At 36.2% G+C, this 19,510-nt stretch overlaps 1 protein-coding gene across 3 annotated transcripts; it reads right to left on the bottom strand.

Moving 5' to 3' along the window:
• Positions 1 to 5,903: 5,903 nt before the first annotated feature.
• On the bottom strand, positions 5,904 to 7,950 carry LOC110942013. Of its 3 annotated transcripts, none has more exons than XM_035986656.1 (2): positions 7,749 to 7,950; positions 5,904 to 6,407 (listed from the first exon to the last, which is right to left on the bottom strand). In XM_035986656.1, the coding sequence occupies exon 2, from the start codon at positions 6,385 to 6,387 to the stop codon at positions 6,019 to 6,021; it is 369 nt and encodes a 122-aa protein (XP_035842549.1). In that variant the 5' UTR covers positions 6,388 to 6,407; positions 7,749 to 7,950; the 3' UTR covers positions 5,904 to 6,018. The 3 variants fall into 3 exon arrangements, with proteins under 3 accessions (XP_035842549.1, XP_035842548.1, XP_035842550.1); XM_035986655.1 differs by having other exon boundaries at positions 5,904 to 6,404; positions 7,750 to 7,947; XM_035986657.1 differs by lacking the exon at positions 7,749 to 7,950 and adding an exon at positions 6,790 to 7,240 and having other exon boundaries at positions 5,904 to 6,404.
• Positions 7,951 to 19,510: the final 11,560 nt, after the last annotated feature.

The raw sequence follows: 19,510 nt of genomic DNA, 5'->3' as shown, positions 1-19,510 counted from the left end.
ACCTAAAACTTTTCATTATTTGCAATTTAACTTCACAACTTTTGTCACTTATAATTTTCATCTTTCGCAAATTTTCGTTTTACGTATAGTTCTAAATTTTTCGAGTTAATACGACACAACGTACATGTGTGGTTCAACGTTTTTACGTATATTTTTCCATGTTTGACAGGTTCGTCGCAACACGCATATCCTTGGTCGAGTCAGTGTTGGTGGTCGATGACGGTTGTGTGACATTAGTACTATTTGACACTGTTTTACGCCCTGGCACAACGCGAGGTGTGCTTTGGGGGGTTTTCAAAGAAAAAATGGTTATGCATATGGTTGTCGTAACGTTGGCTTTGGGGTTTTCCAAAACAAAAATTGATTTTTTTTTACTTTTCATATAGAAGTATTTCATAAATTACTTTTAACTCAAAACTATTTGTTATTTTACTTTTAACCCAAAACTTTTTATCTTTTGCAATCTATCCTCATAACTTTTGTTACTTTCAACTTTGGTCCTTTATAGTTTTCATTTTCCGCAATTTTTTTGCTTTCTGCTTGGTTCTAAATTTTGTGACTTAACACATCGCAACGTGCGTCTTTGGTTTAACGTTTTTACGTTTCGTTCTAAATTTTGCGAGTTAACACGACAGAACGTCCGTGTGTTGGTGAACGTTTTTACATCGTCTATTTTTTCCCCGTTTGACAGGTTTAACATAACGTGCGGGTCCTAGATTGACTTAGTTATAACTAAAGAATCCTCGCCGCATTGCGGCGGGTCGCAATCCTAGTTATATCTAAGAATGAATATCATTTTCATGTATTTTGTTATAGATATTGATAAATTTATGTTTTTTGACATATATTAAATTTCAAAAACTTATTTCTTTATAATTTAACATGTCCGAGTACTCTCCGCCTAGACTAAGTACTCTTAACTCTTTGATCAACCGATTAGGGAGCGCCTAAGCTACTTTTACAACCATGAGCTTAAGTAATTAGATAAGGATGGTAGATTTATTAATTTGTATTTTCCATTTTCCATTTAATAGTTTTGTTAAAATAGGTTGCTTGGGCTTTAAGTTGTAGTAGTATAAATAGCTTGTTTATATTCCTTATTCCTTGAAACGTTCTCATTGAGTTTCAGTAAATAACAAAGTCGTCCTTTTCTATTTGAAGTTTCAGAATTATATTTTCTTATTTTACGATTTAATAAAGAGTTGATCAATTTTATTTTGTTCATAAACCGTGTTCTTGATCACTTGTTTGAATGACCTTAAGTTTAACCAATGTTTTAAATACCGGTTGAATCGGCTACCATTTATTAATCCTGTATGGGCCTAAATAGGGTTTTGGTATAGTCTTCGAACCGCCAGCATATCCGGTAAAAGTTAACTTCCTTTTTGCTCCATGTGGTTTGGTCGTTTTAACGATTTTGCTCAAATAAATTAAAAACAGACATTTTCCTCGATGATGTTGGTACTTTTACTTTAGTTTGCTCCCGGGCCTTAACTCCATCCAATATGTATGTTAACTAAAAGGATAGTTTGGTAATTTTACTAACAAAAGTAAGGACATTTAAGTCTTTTACAATATAATACCTGAATATAGGGTGAGGTTTCTGTAAAAAGGACATTTTCATGAGAAGTGTGAGAATGCATAGAAATTGACATGTAGGCATCATGTTTTGAACTTAGGCATGATGTTTTAGATTGTTGTGGCAAAAAAAAAACACCAAACATAACAATTTAAAACACAAAGCAACGTATTATAGGCATGAAATTTAAAACACTCTACTTAACACTTAAAACACACTACTTAAAGTTCTTGGCATGGTGTTTTAAGTTTTAAGTCTACAATATACTGCATAGTGTCTTAAATTGTTATGTTTGGTGTTTTTCTTGCCAAAACAACCCAAAACATTATGCCCAATTCCAAAGCATGATGTCTACATATGAATTTTTATGCATTCTCAAATTTCTCACGAAAAAAAGTCATTTTTATAGGATCCTAAGATTCTGAATATATATATATATATAGGGAAAGTATAATGTACTTCAAGGCTTAACCTACATTAACATACATGACAAAAAATATAACGTGCGTTATTATCATAGAACGTGCGTGATTATAGTCCCATGCATGATTATGTGGTCCCATGCGTGATTATGTGGTCCCATGCGTGATTATACCCCTGATCCAACGGTTACCATTGTCTCTACGTAATGTATGATAAGGCTTTTTGTATGTTAACCTTACTATATATATATATATATATATATATATATATATATATATATATATATATATATATATATTGAAAAAGTATATCGTACATTACGGCTTAACGTACTTCATGTACAACAACGTGCGTGACTTGTTATATAACATGCGTGATTAATGTTTTCAATATGCGTGATTATTGTGTTTCAACATACGTGATTTTGGATTTTTAAGTTATAACGTGCGTGATTTTAAAATGAACATACGTAATTACATGTCGTACGTGATGTACGTTAAGCCATAATGTACGTTAACCTTCCTCTCTCTCTCTCTCTCTATATATATATATATATATATATATATAGGAGAATGATCCGTTAGGAACCACCCTTTATTGCGAGAACCAATGTGAACACAATCAAAAATACCTAAAAATAGCTAAAAAACACACAATTTTTTTTAATATTTTTATAAGAAAATCGCTACTTTAGTAGCCAATTTTTTTTTAAATTAATTTTTTTTTTGCTACTAAAAGTATCAATTTTAATGTAAAAAATAAAAACTTTTGTGTGTTTTTTTTAGGGTTTTGGGGGTTTAGTTTTTATCATTTTAGCTTGGGGGGGGGGTTAGGTTTTTTTAGCTATTTTAGGTTGTGTTCACATTGGTTCTCGCGGTTCTCGCAATAAAGGTGGTTCTCGCATGAACCTTACCCTATATATATATATAGATCACACTCTCTTTCCAACCCTAGCCACCACCAGCCATCACTTTAAGGCATCACCACAATTCCACCACCAGCCGCCACCTGAAATTGGAGCTAGCTACCACAATCTCCATCCTAGCCGACCACCACCATCTCTATTCCCTCTCTCTCTAAACTAACCAGCCCACTGTCATCATCACCTACTGGCGACAACAACCTGAGCAACCCACCGTCACCTGCCGACAACCACCTCAACACCCCACCCGATCGTCAACATCACTTGATCACTAGAGACCATCGTAGCGCTTTGATTTTGACGTCGATCTAGGGTTATAGAAGACGGCACAATTAGGGCTTCAATCTAGGGTTCAAACCATCTAGTGGTTTGGGTTTAAATTATGCCTTCCTTCAACGAATTTGGTAAACAAATCTGGGTTTAGTGGAGTGTGGAATCCGAACAGTGGTGGCGCTCAGCGTGATGATGAATCTGAACAGCTGTCAGTGATAGTGATGAATTTGAAAAGCGGTGGCGAGAGTCGATGGTGGTGTGGTTGTTGATGGTGATGAAGGTGGTGGTGTGTTAGGTGATAATGAAGGTGGGGTATTCAGTTTAGAGATTGAGAAAGTGAGAAAGAGGGAGAGAGAGACTGTAAATCGAAGCAATAGAGGTTAGGGGGAATGGTGGTGGTGATGTCGGGTGAGGTGGTAAATGGTGGTGGTGATGCCGACTGGTGGCGCTGGGGTGGTGGGTGGCGGGCAGTGTTAGGTGGTGGGTTGTGGTGTAGAAGAGAGGGGGAGATCTTGTAGAGAGAGAGTAAAAACTTTATTTGTTATGTGTGTGTGTATATATATATTAATACTTTACATTTAAATATAAATTACCAAAGTACTCTTATTTTATACTTGAAATTACCAAATACCTTTTTAGTTAACATACAATATGTGTGGAGTTAAGGCCGTGGAGCAAATTGGCGACAAAACCGAAACATGAGGGAGGAAAATGTCCGTTTTTAAATGATTGGGCAATACCATTAAAATGACAAAACCACAGGGAGCAAAACGGAAGTTTACTCATCCGGTAATGCCGGTTCATACCGGTCTACTGGTTTAATCCCATGTTAAAATTTTGTGCTTAAATTAGTGATGAAAGATAATTTCACTTTGTTAATCGACGGTGAACTTAATGCATTCAACACTCCAATGCCATAAACTTATTGTAGTCTTTTATTTAATAAAACTTGTTGAAAAAATGATTTTTTTTTAATTATGGAACAGTGTAGTTTTTGATTATTTTTTGACTTGAAATTGTATTTTTTATGGAATTACAAGGTTAAATGCCCCGTTTGCGGTATGCGCATATAATGTATATGTGTGGGCCCTCGGGGACAAAAGTGAAAGTGCACTAATTTTAACGTTATTTTACTAATTTCGTGAAAATAACGTTAAAAAGCGAGGGACGGTTAATCATGCATCATGTGGTGGCCTTGATAGACGAAAGGCAAGGGGGTACATACACTAATCGGCTTTTCTCCCAATTGCTGAGTGGGTTGTGCCTTATGTCCAAAGCTTGATGCAAAACTACTATGGAACCGGGGGTCTCACTGGAAGCACTCTCTCTATTCCTACGGGATAGAGGTAAGGTTGTCTACATCTTACCCTCTCAGACCCTACCTTAGTTTTGCTATTGGTGGGATTTACTGAGTATGATGATGATGGTGGAATTATAAGGTTAACTAGTCAACCTGATTGAACCGTCTGTACAACATGATATAAGCAGTTGAACCGTTTCTATGCCCGACCAGATACGGTTAAAAAATGAATTCTCCCAAGAACTTGCATATCATATTATTTTCTTTAAGGACTCGCAGAAATTTGTTCCAATCAATTATAGTTTCAACTCCTAAGGTAGTGTTTGATATGCAGGAATGAGAGGTGGAATGGAATGGATGATTACGAGGGAATGAAGAAAAGGGTGTTTGGTTGGTCAATGGAATGGAATCACCCATTCCAAAATGCATTTCATTCCCTTAGAATCATTCCTTCCACCCCCCATATTTTTTTTCCATTCCATCCCCGCTTGCACCATTCATCAACAACACCACAACCCACCACCTTTGCCACAACCCACCACCACCACCACTACCCACCACCGACGCCATCGGCGCCACCCGCCACCGCCACCGCCGCCACCCACTCGCCACCGTTATCACCCACAGCTGCGACCAACCGCTAACGACACTCGCCGCCACCGCCGCCCACCACCATCGTCAACGCCACCACTACCACCACCGCCACCACCAACCGCCGTCGCCGCCACTAACCGCCACCTCTGCTGCCACCCACCACCAACGACCACCTTGCCACCACCACCACTCGTCGTCGCCGCCGCACCGCCACTCGCCTCCACCACCACCCATCGCCGCCGCCGACACCCACCACCGCCACCTATAACCACCCACAATCATTACCACCGACCACCACCACCACCACCACTCACCGCTGATTTTATTACTCCGTTTTTCTTGCCTACCGAACAATACACAATAATAACTCATTCCGTTCACACATGGTAACCAAACAAGACATGGAATGGTAATGATCCATTGCATTTCCTCGTCCATTCCATTACCTCGTCCATTCCCTTCCTTCGTCCTTTCCATTACCCTATACCAAACAGACCCTAATTCTCTCCTCCCTAATGCTGGTAAATGGTCCATACCAAACACATAATTTGTTACAATCATAGATCTGATGAATTTGATTATATAGATAACATATGGTTCATCCTTTCAATAAATCATTACTGTTTGTATCCATTATCTTGCATCATTATCATTTTGGCCTTTTGATATTAGTATGCTTAAAACACATATCTTTGGTTTCATAAATGATATTTATTTTAGTTGACGAGTATAACTTACGGAGGGACCCTCTCGCACCTCTACAAGTAACGAGTGTCGTCTACTTGAGCAAGGGCGGCTCAATCTTTTTGGGAGACCAACAAGAAATGATGTGTTTGACTGTCGATTTTAATTAAATTTTCAAGGACAGATAACAAACAATGGTAGCATACATATAAGGTTTGCTTTCATTCATTCATCAGATTTACTTTATTCTTCAGAAGAGGGAAACACTTGCAAAACCAACTCAACCAATTCTTCAACACTTTCTTCTAGTCGCGCCTCAAGATTCTCAATCAAGGGGTAAATTTCGACAGACGAAGACGGTCTAATGTTGACGATGTTAATGATCTCAGACTTTGTAAGCTTGTATGGTTTACACTGAGCCGCAAACTCAGTAATGCTCTCTTTTGTTTGACTAGAAGCTGCCGTGTGCTCCAGGTAGTCGTAAACCTTGAATTCTGAAGGTGCTACCGAAGCAAGAACCCGTGTGGGGTCTTTTGCAGCCCCTCTAGATCGTAAAAAATCAAGCACTTCAAAATTCGTAAGCGGACCTGCATTTTCCTTCAGAATCTTCATCTCTAGACACAAGAAATCTGTGTTCAAAGCATACAATTCGTTAGTCTGCAACCGAAAGCCAAATATTGAACCATAAACACCTCAAACTGACCGCGAGAATCCTTAGTAATTGTAACAAATTAATTTTAATCCAATAATCTACTTCTCACTTTTAAAAAAAATGACATTGATAGGAGTAAAAACCTCAAATCACTGGATCAAAACAAACGATAAAAAAGGATATTTCTACGACTCATTTGGATACAGATTCACCACCAAACAAAACCGTAGGGCTGCGATTTTTTTTTTTTTTGTCATACATCAGTTCAACAAGTCAAAGTTGCTATCTTATACACCAGGTCATTTGAATCTGTATCCAAATTAAGGCTGTTCACGAGCGGAGCGGCTCATTTAAAACCGAACCTCAAATCAAACGAGCATTTTCCGAGCAGTGAATATTCCGAGTGAGCGTTGAGCGAACTTCGAGTGATTTTGACAACTGTGTCGCCCGATTTAAATTTGCTGAGAGAGATAGTGAAAATGTTGGGTCTCAAGTTTTTATGTCTTAAAAAACACACACATTTCATGTCATGATATTTTTCCTATGAATAACATGGCCGATGAGGCGATGATCATATTGCACGAACAATGACGTTGAGAGTAGGAGACGATCGACTTAGGGTAACAACATGAGACATTGAGGCGACGAGCAGACCGACATTTAGCGGTTTAGGGTTTAACTTTTAGATTTGGGGTTAATTTTTTTTTATTGGCGTGATTGGGCTTAGTATGTATAAATATAGTTGTAAATTTGTATATAGTGGATCAAAATCCAATAGAGTGGTATATAATAGAACTAAAAATTTTGTTTTTATTTATGTATAGTGTGTATATATAGGTGTGCGTGTAGATATGTATGTATAATTTATATTTGTGTATATACGTGTTTATATATGTATGTGTATATGTGTATATATACATACTAATTAAAAATAATAATTCAAGCCGAACCAAGCGGACTTTTGCTCATGCTTGGCTCGTTTACAAACCGAACCGGGCAGACGGCTCGTTTATAACCAAGCCTCAAATCAAACGAGCAATTTCCGAGCGAGCGACTAGCAATTTGGACGGCTCTAATCCAAATGAGTCGTAGAACTATCCTTTTTTTATCGTTTGTTTTGATCCAGTAATTTGGGGTTTTTACTCCTATCAGACATGTTTGGTACATAGTCACATAATTCGCTGGTCATGGCATGATTTTCGTTTTGGTTCGTCCGATCCAATTCGCGGTACGAACAGGATCCGGGTTCGCAAGGGATCGCGTTTCCGAATGGCAACAATTCAAATGTAATAGAGAAGAAATGGTGGCTAATCGAAGCTTACCTGCTTGCTTGCTTGCTGGCTGATTGAACCTTCCCTTCCCTCCCTCCCTGCTGAATCGTAAAATGAATGAAAGAAGATCTCTCAGTCGGCTGTTTGTTTTTTAGGTTTGGAAGCTGGAGGAGATAGACAAGAGGACGACGGCGGCCGCTTTAGTTTAGTTTAGGGTTGTTTTAATTTTTATTTTAACTGGTGGCGGGTATTCGGTTGCTAGAAGCTTGATTTGGGACGGTATTTCAATCAAAAGAGAAAACCAGAAAAATCGTGATAAACCAATAATTATCAAAAACAGTAAAACAATTATGATTTTATATATCTAAAAATTAATTTTTACGATGTTCCTTTTTTTTTTAATTTTACCCATACTCCTATGTAACTAAATCTTGGTTTATATAATTTGCAAAATATATGTAATAACACTTAACTATAATAATAACATGATTTTGTAAGGTTGAAAGGGTTAAAAGGCAAAACAAAAAAGAACATAGGCTACATTTGTAAATATCAACAAACACTCAACCCAAATTCCCTATACAACGCATATGATGATATTCTCGTAAATAATCTGAAAAAGGGAAAATAGTCAAAGAAAGTTGACCGAGCACTATTCATCCGAATGTGATGAATTAATATATATATATATATATATATATATATATGAATTTTATTTCTATTTTTATTTTAAATATATATATCAGAGTAAATTACAAAAATCGTCCTTTAGGCCTACCTCAGTTAATTTTTGTGATTAAATCTGACCAAATAGACCTCACATGAGGGTATTTTTATGGTTAAATCTGAACAAATGGACCCCACATGTAGGGTTGTCCAAAAAACTCGCGCCTCGGAGCTCGCTCGATATGGCTTGGTGAGAAAGTGAGCCTAGCTCGGCTCGGCTCGTGATAAGCCAAATTGGCTCGGTTTGGTTCACTTGATAGCTCGGCTCGCCTTAGCTCGAACTATTTTACTTGTAATATATTTTATTTTTATATACACTGTTATTGGCCAATAATAATCCCAACTCATTTAATCACCAATGATAATCCGAACTATTCACTTTTGTTTGTAAAATACTCCCAGTTAAAAAAACACTAACTAGGTTAAAAAATTGCTGATGTGGCCCTTTTAGCTGATGTGTCATATGACGTGGTAGTTGATGTGGCATTTTTTGATGACGTGGTAGCTAACGTGCAGTATACGTGGCATTTTTCGATGATGTGACAACTGATGTGGCAGGTGACGTGGCAAGCCACATCAGCAATTTTTTAACCTAGTTAGTGTTTTTTTAACTGGGATTATTTTACAAACAAAAGTGAATAGTTCGGATTATTATAGGTGATTAAATGAGTTGGAATTATTGTTGGTCAATAACAGTGAGTTGGAATTATTTAAATCCAATTTGCCTATAATATATTACAAAAAATGATTGTTATTTACATGTATTTAGGCTTGTAGTTTGATATCTATGACATATTTAAAGGTTGATTGTCGTGTTCATGAACAAATATTGTATTTGCTTTAAATATAAAACTTATTTTGCGTTGTTGAACGTGATTTTGGCTTATAATGTATTAGGTTGAACTTATTTTGAATATGTTCTTTTGAAGTATTGAATTGAATAATATTTTAGAATACTGAATTTTGAGAGCTATGTAATAATTTTTATTTTTAAAATCGAGCCAAACCAAGCCGAGCCAGCTCGGTTTAAAACCAAGCCGAGCCCGAGCTTAGATTTTCAGCTCGGTTTTAAATCCGAGCCGAGCCAACTCGGTCTATAATCGAGCCGAGCCCGAGCTAGGAACAGTCCTACCCACATGAAAGTAAAATGACTAAAATACCTCATGTGGGGTCCATTTGGTAAGATTTAAGCACAAAAAATTAACTTAGTTAGGGCTAAAGGATATAACTTGCAAGGGTTTGCAAACATCGAGTACGTTTTCTGTAATTATTGAAGATAAAGGACACAGTTTGCAATTAGTGGCATACATAAATGATGATTTTGTAATTTACTCTATACATTATTATTAGCCAATAAATGATGGTAAAAGAAATTTAATCTATTTTTACCTAGCATAGTTAAATTATTTTGAGTTTATTTTTATTTACTCTATCTTTGTTGTTAACATGATTTTTATTTTGAGTGAATTTCAAGGATTGCTCTTTATCTTTATACCCATTTTCATGTGTTGTCTTTTATGTTTAAAATTGACGATTTTTGTCCTTTATGTTTTCATATCATATGTGAGTTCACTGCTCTTTCACAAGCATGCGTCTAGTGGGGACAAACAAACAAACTCACATCCCTGTAGGGGATACTTGACACACTTTTATCCCTAGAGGGAATACGTTATAACTGTTGATGTTGGATAATACACTCAAAACTATCACCTTAAGTCCCATCTTACTACCGAACTAGTTTCTTGGAGGGCAACGGGGTTATTAGTTGATAGCGCTATTAGGTTTGGCACCCTTACGACGTATCTGGACAGGACGGGCGTGAACTAATGACCTTAACCACTCGACCAATGTTGATAGGCATTGGGGAAGGGCAAACAACAGTCGTTTTGCGGTATCGAGTTATTATCAACATGCTTTGAAACTAAACACTTGGCAACTAAACGCTTTACAAAACTGTGAACTCGCTAGCTTTATGTTAATACACTTTTTCTGCATGCTTGTAGGTCGATAGGTATTTGATGTGGGACTTGTAGTCTGGGGAGCTGGAGTGGTCATGGGTCGTGACTAGTGTAAAGACAAGGAGTATTGATTGTTTTTACATACTTTGGATTTGAGTTACTAAAACAACGAATTATGCTTACGCTGAACTTAAACATGGTTTGAACAAATGTTTTGAATTTTCTAATTACATTGAATGTGAATTTTTATTTATTGTATTATGTTAGTTCAATGTGATTAGTGGTTGGATCCTGGTACGTCACACGCCTTGCGGTGAAGAAGATTGTTGAGTTGGAAGAATCACATGCTAATACCTAGAGGGACTTCACGAGATCATTGAAAGATAGCTAAAGGGCCTTAATATATACACACACACACACACACACACACACACACACACACATATATAAACTGGTGGGTGGTACGGACAATGGTGGTGGCGGTTAGGGATGAGCTTTTTTTCCCAAATACTCGTACTCGTACCCGTACCGTACCTGTACCTGTACCCGTACCAATTTTAGGTACTTGGTACATATATCAGTACTCAGTTTTATATAGACCTTTAAAAGTTTTTTATATTATGTTTTATCTCGTGTTATGGTATTTATAGTACTTGTATTGATTTTACCTACACGGTACCCGTACTATATTGGTACTCGTACCAATTCTACATATTTGGCACCCGTACTATATTGGTACTCATGTCAATTTTACCTATTTAGTACCCCGTACAAGTGCTTAAAAATTATATAAAAACAAAATGGTACCAAAGCGGGTACTGTATCGAAAATACTCGTACCCGTACGATACCTATGTATTTGGTACCCAGTTTTGTTCAAATTCGATATCAGTATTTTCAGTACCTGTACCGGTATGGGTACGATACCAATCCCATCCCTAGTGGCGGTGGTGGTGGGAGGTGGATGTGGATGATGGGTGGTGGTGTTGGACGGGGGTGGTGGATGGTGGTGATGGTGATGGTGATGTTGATGGACGGTGGTGGTGTTTAATTCTCTACAAACCTTAGAAGATCATAAAAGTGGTTGGTCTAAGTATGCACCAACAAGAGCTCGCAAAAATGTTTTCTAATGAAACATATTTGAAAAAACAAACAGTCTGCAGATCGCATTGTCTGTGTGGAATATACAAAAGAGCCTATGCAAATATTTTTTAGAAAAACAAACACCATCTTAAAATAAGATGTAGATAAAAACTAATGTTTATTTAAGAACACACTAAGATTGAAAAACCCGATTAATGTATAGGAAAACAAAGACTCAACCGAAAATATAACTCAAGACAAATGTTTGACTCTCTATTATAAACTTTATGATTAAGAAAGAAATTGTATCTTTAAGATTTAAAAGTTAGCATTTATGAGAGATACATAGTGTTTTGACATGTATAAGGTTAACACTACGCATGGGATAACAAGAATTTGTGCGTTAATCGTAATAAATATGTTTAGAATACTTATGTATTATTAAAAAAGTATGTTTATAAGTTACAGTAACTTTCGGGTCATTGAAACTACAAGAATCGGCAAGTAGATCAACTTACGCGATTTCAACACGTAGCGCGTGTGCGCGACATTTAATTCCATATCAGAAAAATACTAATATTTTGAGCATAAAAATAATTATTTTAATTTATAAACTAATTTGTATTGAAATTTATGCGAGAAAATGAGAATTCTGACGCAAGAACAAGCTGGAACGGAGTTGTGTCCAGACAATGGTGGGCTGAAGAAGGATGAGCTTGACTGATGGGCTTCAAAGTTCAAACCCACTCCACCAAAACTTAGGTATATAAACCCTTATATACCTCAACATCCTTCATTATTCACAAACATTTTATCTCTCTGCCTCATTTCTCTCTAACCTCTCTCTACATTCTCTCTCTATAACACAAGATCCGTCGACCAGAATCCAGCCACCACAAGGCGGAGCCATGGCGGCAGCGGCAGCCGACCACGGCGTTACATGCCGGCGAACCTTTCGGCGACCGTTTTCTGGCCAAAGGTACACTTTGTCTGCTAATTTCGACGTTCTGAACACCATGGTGAGGTCCATTTTCTCTAATTCAGAGCGGTTTGTGCCGTAGAGAAACTTTGAAGATAATCCGGCCAATTTCTATCAAGTTTGTTTTCAACTTTTCTCTTCATGTATGTCAAGATCTTGCTTTGAAGGATGTTGGTATTGCTTATCCAAACTATGTCAAGATCTTGGTTTTAAGAACCTCCAGCTTATTTATAGTTAACTTCAACATGTACATCATACCATATTATATGGTAAATCGTACCGAAGCGATCCGAAATGAGCCTACCCCCGATCGTACCGAATTTTAGAGACCTACCGAATTGCGACCCCGTTTCACGTTCCCGTACCGGAGCGTACCGCAAACCATGTGACTATGGTTTGGTAATTGGTATCTAATTATAACTTTTGTGATAGACAATAACTGCATCAATATTCAATGTCAACAACATTATTACAATTTTTTACAGAATTTTTGTTCCTTAATCAAATACCAAATCCTGTTTCGGATATCCCAAAATATTAGAAACAACGGCAGTGACAAACATAATTCACACATAAATTAAATGATTGATATTTGGTTAGTAAAATTCAGATTTACTTACTTGGGAGACTCCTGGGAGAATTGGTAGAAGCGGCGAGTTGATCAAATCGGCGGAGGTAGAAAGAAAAGGCTGCTGAATGACGGCGGGCCGGAAATTGAAATTCTCAGATAGGGCTGAGGGCACATGGATGGGTAATATAGTAATTTTGGTAGTTATGCTTTTTTTCTTTTTTAGTGTTTAAAGTATGTTGTTGAAAAATATTTCTTCGAGAACGAGATAATATATGTTAAATAATGAAAGAGGGTGCCAACGGGGTGTGGTCCATTCGCAAAGTCAATGATTTTAAATATCTTGGAGGGAGAGCTCTTGGATTCAAATTCCACCGACGACAGGAGTAAAAAAATTTGCCGTTAAAAAAAAACATTATTTCGAATAATTCAATCGGATACAACTCTGATTTCGAAAATTAGAACAACAGTAAGTTTGTGGTAAATTCATAATGACGAAATTTTAGAAAAAAAATTTATACAAATTGCCTTACTGCCTTTATTTTTTGTTTCAAAAACTGACGAAATTTTAGAAAAAATAATCTTCTAAGGCATTTAGAAAAATAATCGACCCCTGCCAGGGGCTGCCGCTTCTTGGACCCTGCTTTCAAGGGCGCTGCCCCGGACCCCGGCCAAGGGGGCGTTGCCCCCTTGGAACATCATTCGGGGCTCTGCCCGAATACTTGGAATTATAGCAACTCGAACAAGCATACACTCCCTCACCTCCTAACTTGTTCGATGTATATTATAATTTCCTTTGGTCACCAAGTTAATCTCGTTTACACTAAAATATCTAACATCATATGACATTTCATGCCCCTACCACACTGTACATATGATATATTAAATAGGGTAGCCTCTAAAAGGAAATCATGTATAACCTAGTTCTTGAAGGAAAAAACATGTGATATGAGAATGATATTTATTTCTATTAACTAATGTTTCAATACAAATAACTACTTATTTATACTAAATAGAATTTGAACAAGTAAAGGCTTGAATGTTGTGAATACAAATATTATAGAAAGCTTTGTTGATATTATAACAAAAGCGTACACTAAGTTTTTCATTTGTATCCCGATTGGTCATTTTGCTACCTCTTTAAAATTTATAGTGTGTTATATATCATCAAATTACTTTACACACCACCACATAGTAATATACCATTTGGTACGAAAACACACAATAAACAATGTGTAGAAAGTAATTTTTATGATATACAAATCACATCCCAATAGTATTTTTTTTTCTTGAACATAACGCTGGAACATGCTAATCCTTTATAATATTTAATTATTTAAATCCTAGTGTCAGTACTTCACTTCTATATTTAAATCCTTGTGTGAGTACTTTACTTCCATATAATATGGGTAGTAAAATGGACATAAGTTTAGTTTATGTATATAGGTAAAAGAAGATATAATTAAGTTATATATCTGGATTATCATATAGAAAAGATTATGATATATGTTAACTAGTATAAATTATCTGATACTGTATAGTAAAATCAATAATTGGATGTCGAACGTTATAACTAGTATAAATTATCTGATACTGTATAGTAAAATCAATAATTGGATGTCGAACGTTATATGTTTGTAATAGAGACGTAGCTTTTAAATAGTACAAAGTAATTGGAAAACTTTGTAGGTGATTGTTTATATAATATACTAGACTATTAGACCCGTGTACTACACAGGTTTAAGGATATAAAATTATAAATTATTTAATTTTATATTGTCTTCATAAATTTTCATAAATTTACGTAAGTGAATTTTTACTATAGATGACGCAATAATTGGTTATGTATAAAAACCGATTCTTTTAGAAACAAACCAACTTCACATAGAAATTGTTCTATACTTTTATTTATCGTCATGGCAAAACATAGGAGGAGAGTAAACTGTTTTCTTTTCAATTTAAACGGAGTCCTTCTATTTGGCGGTATTAAACGAAATCTAGGGATAAACGTGTTAGTGCCAGTAGTACTACCGGATAATATGAGTGCCTCAATAAACTGATCACCCGGTGATTGGACTTGTAGTCGAGTTCCCTTACATAAACCATTCTTTCGATCAATATTTCTTGATAATGTCACTGGAACACTGACCTTTGGTAATTATCAATGGTTTGGCAAGCCTAAAAATATAATTCAGTTATGAACATTTTTGCTACATGTGTTCTATTCTTGCTAGTCGAATATCAAGTTTTGTTTCCTCCGCTTGAGTCTTTATACATGATATATATGTTATGTTTGTGTGTATGTACATATATAATTGCATACCGATGATAGTGGCGGATCCATATGGGATGGAGGGTGGGCATAGGCCTACCGTACAAATTTGTTTGATAATGGCGGTGAAGACAATTGTTTATTTAAAGTGAGAGAAGTGAATGAAAGTATTGATCTTGTTCTTTCGGGTTTTGAGTATACTCGCCGGGTTTGGGGTTTTGGTTACATGAATTGTGGAACATGTTATGAAACATGATATGAAGATCGAACAAACAATACACAAGAAATAGCGACAAAATAGGTGACAAGATCTTATTAACCAACCCAAAAGAATTTACGCCTCAAACGTTTAGATCTTACAAACTGTAGGATCATCAAACAATACAAGATACAGAAAATATCCTGATGATCATCAATACCAGAAGATCAATCTCTCCAATATACAGATGAGAGATGATTGCAACAATCTACAACAGATCAATGATATCAAACCATAAGAGACTAACAAGAGAAAACAAGTGCGAGATGAGAGAGAGAGTGGTGAATGAGTGAATGACTGAATCTTCAGTCATGAGCCAGAAAAGTTACATCCAAGTCCACAAGATAGATATGAGCATAATGATCGTAGTCCTCCAAAACATTCACATACACCCCTCATACTTTTAATCTGCAACCATTCTAGACCAGTAATAAGAGCCCAATAACACATATTAATATAACAAGCCCAACACCACTCAGGAGCCCATATCGAACATAAAGCCCATAAATAAACATATGAATGATAAGTCCAATTATCATTTCATCATATGAAGACATGTATTGTATTGTTACTAGATCCCACTCTTTCTCACAATAAACTACCTTCATAGGATGCTTCTCATCACAAAGTATTAAAACATGCTTAGAAATAATATAATTTATTTTATGGCACCTCTAAAGCAACAAATACAAGTTATACGTTTACAGAAGACATGAACACATAGTACATTGTCTTCAAAAACATTAAATATAACAGTTTCTAAATGATCTCATAGTAGTCCTCAAAATATCAAACAAACATCACTCCCGAGTCCCGACGCACGATCTTACCAACGTAACTTTGAGCAACTTTAATGGGGGCTCATGGTTGCCGCTTTCTCCTCTATGTCGAGTTGTCGACGTTGTTCGCCTCAACCCACTCAGATTTATCCTTTTTTCACGGACAATTACGAACACGTGATAATTGTGTAGCATGAGAATCAATGAATCATCATTCTCCCTCGAATACCAAATATATTGTAACCACATTTAATATATTTCTTCATATTTCATAATTATAACCAATTTTTATTCAAAACCCAATTTCTATAAATTTTAATTATTAAAAAAAGTAGTCAAACAATATCATATGTTTATTATCCGTACAGTATATCTGAAGTCTTTTATGTACAGATCATTTTTTATGTAAAGTTTATGTAGATAATTATTTGTGATATGCAAGTGCTACTATCCTTAAAATGTAGACATTATGTCAGACCTTTTGTTAAGGCACATATGGTTTTAATGTCATGAATTTTTAGTATTTTTATCATTTTAGTATAATAATTTATTATTTTCTTAAACCGACACATTAAATAATATATTTTTTTTTGTATTGAAATTTGAAAGTAGTTAACTTGATATTTTCAAAGGAAAGGGCTTAACCTAAATGTACCCCTCTCATTACTAGTTATATCTCTTTTTGTGAGAGAAAAAGTGACAGCCCATCCGTAAGTATGTGAGAGGAAGAAGATGAGGGGGGAGGGGGGAGGGGGGGGGGAGGTTACATTTAGTAGCAGCATTACAAAGAAGTACAAAAATAATTGGTTAATTGCACATATTAAATGAAAAGAAATATTAAATAATTAGTAATAAATATTTAAGAATTATAAACCATATTTTGAAATACAATATGATTGAAATTATGTATAAGTAATAATATAATATATTTGAAATCAAATATTTAATTTTATTTTCATAAGTTACTAACTAATTTAATATATTATTTATGTTACTATTGGTTTTTAGTTAAATTTCTTAATTTAATAATATAACACGTGAAATAAGAGAAAAAAAATAAAGAATTTTGACAAAATAAAATTATGGTAAGTGGTGTAACCAGTTAATTTATTTATTAGCTAGGTATAAATTAATATAAGAATTTTTATGTGTTTTTTTTTGAACGGCCAACGAATCTTCTAAACGGGCTACTGACGAAATTCACCACATCAGGATACACTCACCTTCGAACCGGGGAAAACCCTCACCTAGGGCCGAAGCCCGTGAACACTCGCCCGAAGGCACGACAGTGCAGTGAGACAAAACCCGCTCAGTTCAAGGATCGAACTAGCGATCTCCACCTATTCGCCTAGTCTCTCATCATCACCAGGTGCCGTAGAAAATAATGGAGAGCAGAAATCGAATCTGGGTCCCTTAGAACACCAAATCTTTCCTTTACCACTTCTCCACAACCTCATTCACAATAATTTTTATTTGCTAATAAACGAATATTACATCCACATAAAACTTATCGATTTAATTACTTGGAACATACATTAATACATAATTCTATTTATGATTGGGTAGAGACAATGCATGGAATAACACCCCACCAATGTTTAGGTACCAATTGTCCACATATCATAAAGTGATTTGTTTAGTGTTGGTGCACTTGTGTCTGTACTTTGTCTGTATTCGGTCTGTATGTAAACGATGTCCTAAATCAGTCTGTAAGTTGACCAAGTTAACTATCCTCCTAGTTTGACTTGGACAACATGATGTTTGTCTGGATCGAAGGATAGCCTCGAAGGATACAACTGATCCTTCGAGGTGCTCGAAAGATATGGTTCGACCATGGTTCGACCATTAGGCATCGAAGGATGATCCTTCGATGTCCATGCTGATCTTTCGGACATATTGTCATCGACAGATGATCCTTCGGACCATCTATCGATCCTTCGACCAAGACCTGTTATGTATGGGTATAAATACCCATGCAGTGTGTTAGTGTTAGATAGATGCACATTTGGAGAGTTAGTGAAACTCTGCTGAAAAACACACACACACACACTTTAGAGAGTTTGCAAACAAGATTGTAAACATTGTGCTTGTAACCGTAAACCTTCATACGTATTAATACAGTGGTGTTAATCGGTGAACTTTGTGTGTTCTTGTGTTTGTTCTTGCATCATCCCGGTTTGCCTACAAGCTTGGATTCCGCACTCGCTAGTGGGTTAGTATAACAAGGTTTAGGTTTGTTCTCGATCCTCCGAGAAAAGGGACCTACAAGTGGTATCAGAGCCTCGCTCTTTACCTTGTTTAAAACCGGTTTGTTCAAGTTCTTGGTGTGTTTGGACACTTGGCTTAGCACCCGTTTTTGGTAGTTTTCTGCATAAAAACGCATACTAAACCTATCGGGAGTGTTCGGGGTCGGTTTGGGTAACATAAAAATCGTTTTTGTGAAACCTTGATTTTTCCGGCCATATTCCGATTTGTTTCCGGTGACCAGATCTTGAAGATAAGGTTGCTTATTTTGGCAAAAATTTTTGAAAGTCAAAAGTTGGTGAAAAAGTTGTTGACAGAACCATCCTTTCTGCCGAAAGTTGGCTCACCAACCACATCAACTTTTCACCAACCTGTCGTACTTTGTGTCAGTGTGTCAGAGCTGTCGAAAGATATCCTTCGACATCGAAAGATATCCTTCGACATCTTTCGATCAAAGGCAGCTCGAAAGATAAGCATCCTTCGAGTAGTCTTTCGAAGTCTAAGGGTTATCCTTCGTAGTTGGAATCTTTTCGAAAGTTGGTTGTCCGAAAGATAAGGATACGTCTCGAAAGATAAGGATCTTTCATTGTGAATCCTTCGAGATCAGTATTCGAAAGATATAAATCTTTCGAACATTGAATCTTTCGTGATAATCAGTCGAAAGATAAGGATCTTTCATTGAGAATCTTTCGAAGGCTTTGCTCGAAACTCAACAGTAATCTTTCGATCACTGTTGATCCTTCGAACTAGTCTTGATCTTTCGAACAGGTTTTTATCTTTCAATTCTTGTCTGTTTAAACTTAACAGTTTGTGTTTGTGAAGGATCTCAATTAATATTTGATCAAAATGAGCTGTACAAGTCCATGGGATTGGAGTTTGGACTCACGAACCAATCAAAAGTTAGTCACTGCTGCAGATTGGGCAAAGAGTATGACTCCACAGCCT

This window comes from Helianthus annuus, chromosome 17 (assembly GCF_002127325.2).
Source record: "Helianthus annuus cultivar XRQ/B chromosome 17, HanXRQr2.0-SUNRISE, whole genome shotgun sequence".
In the NCBI taxonomy this organism is placed as follows: domain Eukaryota; kingdom Viridiplantae; phylum Streptophyta; class Magnoliopsida; order Asterales; family Asteraceae; genus Helianthus; species Helianthus annuus.
This window is presented reverse-complemented; position numbering and strand designations above follow the sequence as displayed.